This window comes from Panthera leo, chromosome A2, assembly GCF_018350215.1.
Source record: "Panthera leo isolate Ple1 chromosome A2, P.leo_Ple1_pat1.1, whole genome shotgun sequence".
Taxonomy (NCBI): Eukaryota; Metazoa; Chordata; class Mammalia; order Carnivora; family Felidae; genus Panthera; species Panthera leo.
The window spans coordinates 145348203-145355332 of NC_056680.1; the positions used below are offsets into that span (position 1 = coordinate 145348203).

Consider the following 7130-nt stretch of genomic DNA (forward strand, 5'->3'; position numbering starts at 1 on the left):
AGTGAGCCAGGAAGTTGCCCTCCCCAAGTAGGAATCCAAATGAGAAGAAAGGCTACGGCGCAAGTGCAGGGTTCCACACCATGCAACAGGACCTGCAAACAGACTCGCAACACTCCCCAGACACCAAGAAGCATCTCCCAGCCATACATTCACATGGACTCTTACATGGCCTCTCCTACCAGAGGTAGCTGGGGCAATTGGGGAGTGGAGGACATCAACCTCCCATCAACCTGGGATCCCTGTTTAAAAGATACTAAAAATAAATTAGTAAACATTGCTATTTACAGAAATAGAAATCATTTCTGTTTCCAAAGGCCTCTCACCATTCCAGTCCTGGACATTTCCAAGACTGCCACCCCTGAAACCCTCTCCAAGGTCCGCCCTGGCGGGTGGATAAGACACTAGAGTCCTCTGAGACTGGGAGCTCCTCAGGCACCTGAGAATTCCAGCTTCACATCTCTGGTTCCAGGGGAGAATCTTCAGGACTCTGGAGAGTACGGGGGTTCATCCCTTTTTCACCAGTTCCTGGGGGCTGTCTTGAGGCAACCCTCTCCCCTTTAGGTTGATATACGTGTTGTAAGAATTCCTGCTATTTTCGGGCCCCCAGTCCCTCCCCAGGGTCCAACGTGCCTCCCTGGACCCATCCTCCGAGCAGAGGAACCAGTCTGTGCCTTGGTCTAATGACTCTGGGAGAGAGGGTTGGGCAAGGAAAAGGCAGGGACAACGGTCTGGGCGATCGTCCTTGTGGGATGACTAACAGCAATGACTGTCAGACAGGCAGGTGGTGAGGCTGGGCTCCTGGCCGGGGATGGAGGCGGAGCTGTCTACCAGGCTGGTGGGTTGGGGGTCGACTCGGGGAGTGCGACGACGCCCGCGGTACTCGATCATGTCAGGATGATAGGCTGGGTGGCGGCGAGCATGCTTGGTCAGATGGTCACTCCGGGAGAACTGCTTGGGACAGAGGGGGCAGGAGAAGCGCTTCTCGCCCGTGTGCGTCCTGTAGTGGCGGGCCAGCTCGTCGGAGCGCGTGAACTTCTTGTCGCAGTCGAGCCAGTCGCAGGAGAAAGGGCGCTCACCCGTGTGGGTGCGCTGGTGGGACTTCAGATGCGACGACTTGTAATAGGCTTTGTTGCAGCCCGGAAAGGGGCAGCGATGGCGCTTCGCTGCAGGTGTAACCGGCCTCCGACGAGGGACTGGACCTGTGGCGGGGGCGGGGCCCGCCCCAGGGGCCACGCCGGGGACCGCCCCGGGGGCGGCAGGCGCTCCGGAGACGGCAGGAGCGCCTGGGACCGCGAGCGCGCCGGAGGAGTGCGCGGGTCCGGAGACCTCGGCCGCGCTGGAGGCCGGGGTCGGCTCTGAGCCCAGGGTCGGGCCGGAGCACCGGGTCGGGTCGCAGGAGCCGGACGAGGCGCGCAGAGCTTCCCCCGAGTTCTCCCCGAAGCCCTCCCCAGAGCCGCCGCGCAAGTCAGCCAAGACGCTTGCAGCCAGCAGGTGGGGCGCGGCGCCGCCCGCGCCGGGGCTGGGGGCGGGGACCTGGGGGAGCGGGGGGACCGACGCGGGTCCCAGTGGCCCCGGACCCGGCAGAGCGGACTCCGGCGGCGCCGCACCCACCTCCGAGCCTGCGGCTCCGCCCGCGCCCTCGGGGTCCGGCGGGCGGCGGTGAACCACGGCGCCCGCGGACATGGACACCAAGCACTCAGCGGCGAAGTAGTCCAGGCACGCCACGGCGGCCGACATGCTGGCACCGCCGGGCCGCCGGCAAGCGCCGTCCGAGCGCGGCCGGCCGCGGGCGAGAGAGTTCTCGGGAGCGTCCGTCCCGCAGCCTCGGAGCGAGAAGCAGGAGGCCCGGTGCGCGCCGCCCGCCGCCCGGCGCCGCCGCCGCCGCCCGCGCGGAGCCCGCCCCGCCTGACGCGCCCCTGACGCACCGGAGCCCGCGGGGGCGGCGGGACCCGCCCCGGCCCGCAGGACACCCCCTCGGAACGCGGGGCCCACCGGGCTAAGTCATTTTTAACAGCCTAAGAAATTATCTTGTCTTCGCTTTCTTGCCTCTGCTGGTGAGCCAGGTAATTTTAATAAAGAGAAAACTCCCCGATCGTAACTTCTGGGCAGCCTGCCGGCTTCGCGGCCCCCCCCCCCCCCGCCCCCCGCCCGCTGGTCCTCCGCCAGCTGGGTGTCCGGCGGAGTCCGCGAAACTTTTTTTTTAAGGAAAAAAAAATGCTAATACCTGATCTGTCTTTCGATTCATAATTACGATTGTTAGTTAAGCGGGCTGCAGTTACATTTCATTTCGGTCCGCCGCTCTCAGACCAAATTTAAAATATCCCCAAGTCGGCATCAAAAAAAAAAAGTTTTCTCATTTAACAGTTCCACTGTAATCCGGGGTCGGTACAAATTGCCTAAATAGATCCACTACGTAGCCATTAATTAATAGCATTTCGAACCAGAAACATTTCTAACCTTGAAACAGCAAAGAATCCTCTCATGGTTGAAATTGAAACTTAAAATCCTTTGAGTAACGATTTAACTATTCAACCAACGAAAGAAAAATGCATGTTTAAACTGCATTAACCTGTCACAGGCATACAAACAAATTTCCACGCTGAAATATAAATTATAGACTAGCAGCGAGATAAACACATTAAAATGGACTCCCACAATTTTAATAATAGAAAGTCACGTTTCCAATTAGGCAACATCTTTTATTTTTCTTTTGACAAAAATTAAAAATAAGAAAATGCAACAAATGATATAGAATTGCTCATTGTGACTGTGGGGGGGGGGTTCTTTTTATATAATAAGGTATATGTTTAATTTTTTTTTTTTTGCATTTCTTTATTGCTTTCATTTTTTTTTTCCTCCTTTGATTTTTAAAAAATTAAAAACGCATAGAAAGGCAAGCAGGATGATTTCCAAAAATAGTCCCAGCACGGTTTTTGATGCACACAAGCTTTACTATATATAGTGTTGAATTATATGCATTTTATTTGTAATTCTTCAGTACTTTTTCTTTTGGAAATTAAAAATACATATATATCAAGAATAACATATATTCGTGTAATTACTTCCTAGAATAATCAAATGTAACCTATTTGCTTCAGGGTTTTTTAATTTATATTAAAGATTGCAGATAGAGTTGAATGTCACTTTATCTCCCTCTCCAATTCAACTTTCTCCCTCCTTACATCCCTAGGTTATCAGCATCATAAAGAGTATATTCTTTCAGCAGTTCTTATTATACCTTTATTGCCTAATTACTTATATGTATTTATATGTAAATATATATTGATGCTTATGTATTTTAAATTTTCTTTATAAATGGTACAGTAATATACATGTCATTTTGCCACTTACTTTTTCTCCTCAGTATGATTTTGACAACTATCCATGTTGTTACCTATAGAATCTGCTTTATTCAGCTCAGTAGTTTCATTAATATTATGAGCTATGTTAGTTTTATGGAGATGCCATTCTAAAACAGATAACTGTTATAAAGTTCCCAGCCTCAAAATTTCAGACAATTAACTCAGTTCATCTACACAGGTTAAATTTGTGTCAGAGCATTCTTTACTAGCTGCTTTTCTTTTAATTTTATTATTTGGAAAAACGTACAGATCTTTAACAATGCAGAGAGTATATCACAAGCATCCATGTACCTGTCATGTAATTAGTGAATGTTAACATTTTGCCGTGTCTGCTGGTCTTTTTTTTTTTTTTTTTTAATTGAACTAGTCAAGATTTCTGACTAAATTGAAGTCCCTTTGTACTCCTCCCCAAAAGCATTCTTCACCTTTTTCTCCAAAAGCAAACACGATCATGAATTTAGTATGTAACTTTCCAATCTAGGTTTTATCCTTTTGCTACACATGAACCTATAAGAATACAGAATACTGTTTCACTTGCTTTTTCAAATATACATGTGTGGTGTTAGACTGTACGTATTCTGACTTGCTTTTTTTTTTTCCTTCATGGAATGTTTTTATTCTTTATCTCCATGTTGATAAATATAAATCAGTTCATTCATTTTAATTGCTATACTGTAGATCCATGCATATAAATGTGCCCTGTTTATTCATTCCCCTATTGATGAATATTTAAGCTGCTGCCAATATTGGGGACAATGCTAATACGAACATGCGTGTACATGTTGTGTCCCTTGCACATACGTGAGAATTTCTCTCTGAATCTGCCTAGATGGGGAATTGCTAGGCTACACTCACAATTTCAGTTTTATCAGAGACTGCCAAATGGTTCTTCAATTTACACATCCACCAGCAGTGTGTAAGAGTTGTTTCCCTCACGTCACTTTCTACATTCAGAATTTTCTAATTTCTGACAATTTGAGTTTTTGAAAACCCAGTCTCTTGTTGTTTTATTTGCCTTTCTCTCACTGCTAGTGGCGTTGAGCACTTCTTCATATATTGATTTGCTATTAAGGTTTCAAGTCTGTGATTTGTTTTTTTACAGACCTCACCCATTTTTCCAACGGGCTGTATATGTTTTCATTTTTTTTTCCTCTTGTTTTATAGGAGTTCATACGTATAAACATTGTATTATCTCAGTCTGTGGCTCCTCTTTTGACTGCTTTTGATGTCTTTGGTACTATAGAAAATGTAAAATGCAGTCATATTCCTTGATCTCTTTATTATTTGTGTTGTTTGTATCTTATGAAAGAATTCTCTGCATACCTGATACCATGAAAATAGCATTTTTTTTCCTTAATATTTTAAAGTTTTGCTCTTCACACTTATAAAACTGATCCCTTTGGGACTTATTTTTTGAATGGTGTAAAATAGGAACTTAATTTTACTCTCCCTTTCCCTCCTTCCCAGTGTGGAAAACCTGTTCTCCTGACTTGATTTACTGGACAGTCTTCCATTCCCCATTAATGTTTCATGCCACCATGATGAAAATTAAAATTTCATATATTCATGGATATGTTCCTACCTTGTCCTTTTCCACTGATCAAACCAATTCTGAGCCAATACCACACTGTTTTAATTCTTATGGCTTTATAACAAGTCTTCATGTCTAGAAGGGCTTTCCCCCTCCCCCCACCTTTGTTCATTTTTAAAACTGTACTGGCTATTTTTGGACTTTTATTTTTCCATATTAACTTTAGCATCAGTTTGTCAACTTCCACTGAAAAACCTTTTTGGTATTTTCCCGAGTTAAATTTATAGGTTAAATTTGGGGAGATGTGATATCTTTATAAAATTGAGTCATCTAATACCTTAATATCACTCTGGTTTCTTCATATCCTTCAATAACAGTTATTCATAAATAACATAGTTTATTTATAAAAACTCATGTTCTTCTTTGTTAGATCTATTCCTAGGTACCTTACAGCTTTTGTTGCTATTATAAGTGGGATCATTTTTAAATTTTTTAATTGGTTATTGATATTGTCTGGAAATATTACTGAATTTGGGAACAATCTTGTTTTAGCAAACATACTGAATTTCCTTGTTAGCTAAATAGTTTATTTGCAGTTTCTCTTGTATTTTTATATAGATAATCATTTTATCTGTAAATAACACACGATGCCTGTCCCCTTATCTCATTGGATGGGCTAGAACCTCCAATATAACATCAAATAGTAAGAGTGAGAGCAAGATTGTTTTCCTGTTCCTATCTCGTTGATAATATCTCTAATGTGTCATTATTGTTCATGGTATTTGTTTTAAGTTTTTGGTAGAAGCCCTTTATCAGGTGAAGGAGTTCCCTTCTGTCCCAGTTGAGTTCAAAGTAGGAATATTTTAAAACCATGCAATGAATACTGAATTTTATTAAATGCTTTTTCTAAAACTATTGAGATGATCATAGGTCTTTGTTATGTTAACGTAATGGGTCACGGATGGATTTTTAGAATATGGACCTATCCTTGCATTCTTTGAGATATACCTTGTTTTGCTATAATGTACTATTGGTTTTTTATACACGCCACATAACTTATGAATTCTTTTTTATTTAGCACCTCTGCTCATAAGTGATTTGGGCTTATAATTTTCTTGCACTGCCTTTGTCCATATTTGGTATCAGTGTTATACTGTCCTCATAAAATGCATTTGGAAATATCCCTTTTTGTATTTTCTATAACAGTTCATATGAGATAGGTATTATTTGTTCCTTGATTGTTTGGTAAATCTCATCTGTGAAACTATGGTATTTTGAAAATTCAACTCAATTTGTCTAATGATTGTTAATTTATTTGGGTTGTCAATTTCTTCCTGAGTCAATTTGGATAATTCACACATTTCTTTAAAAATTAGATACTACGTTTAAGCCTTCAAAATTTTGGTATATAGTTCATAGCCTTCTCTTATTATTTAAAACTTCTGTAGTTATATCCTATTTTTCATTCCTGATATATTTGTGAATTATTTTTTCTTTTTTGTCTGAACAGAGGTTTCTCTTTATTTTTAAATAAACCTGTAGAGGTTTGTCTATAGTCTTTTCATGTAGCTCACCTTTTGTTGATTGTATGGTTCTTTTTAAATATATATATTTGTTACGGGGTGCCTGGGTGGCCCAGTTGGTTAAGCGTCCGACTTCAGCTCAGGTCATGATCTCACAGTTTGTGAGTTTGAACCCTGCGTCAGGTTCTGTGCTGACATCTCGGAGCCTGGAGCCTGCTTCAGATTCTGTGTCTCCCTCCTCTCTGCACCCCTCCCTTCTACTTGCACTCTGTCTGTCTCTCTCTCTCAAAAATAAACATTAAAAAAATTAAATATATATATATGGATTGATATTTGCTTAATTTCAGCATTTGTTTTTATTAACCTCTCATACTTGTGTTGAGTTTAATGTTTTATTCCTTTTTTAAAAAAGGGTTTTTAATTTAAATACTACATTAGGGGTGCCTGAGTGGCTCAGTCGGTTAAGCAACCGACTTTGGCTCAGGTCATGTTCTCATGGTTTGTGGGTTCGAGCCCCACATCGGGCTCTGTGCTGACAGCTCAGAGCATGGAGCCTGCTTCGGATTCTGTGTCTCCCTCTCTATCTGCCCTTCCCCTGCTCATGCTCTTTCTCTGTCTCTCAAAAATGAATAAACGTTAAAAATTTTTTTTTCAAATATGTATTACATTAATTTCGAATCTTTCTTATTTTCTAAATAACTTTTTTTAAACAAT

General features: G+C 42.8%; 1 protein-coding gene across 2 annotated transcripts; it reads right to left on the bottom strand.

Annotated features, from left to right (window-relative positions):
• Positions 1-398: 398 nt before the first annotated feature.
• On the bottom strand, positions 399-1737 carry KLF14 (Kruppel like factor 14). Of its 2 annotated transcripts, XM_042927639.1 has the most exons (2): positions 1443-1737; positions 399-1262 (listed from the first exon to the last, which is right to left on the bottom strand). In XM_042927639.1, exons 1-2 carry the CDS (start codon positions 1735-1737, stop codon positions 754-756), a joined length of 804 nt encoding a protein of 267 aa, XP_042783573.1. In that variant the 3' UTR covers positions 399-753. The 2 variants fall into 2 exon arrangements, with proteins under 2 accessions (XP_042783573.1, XP_042783572.1); XM_042927638.1 differs by having other exon boundaries at positions 399-1737.
• Positions 1738-7130: the final 5393 nt, after the last annotated feature.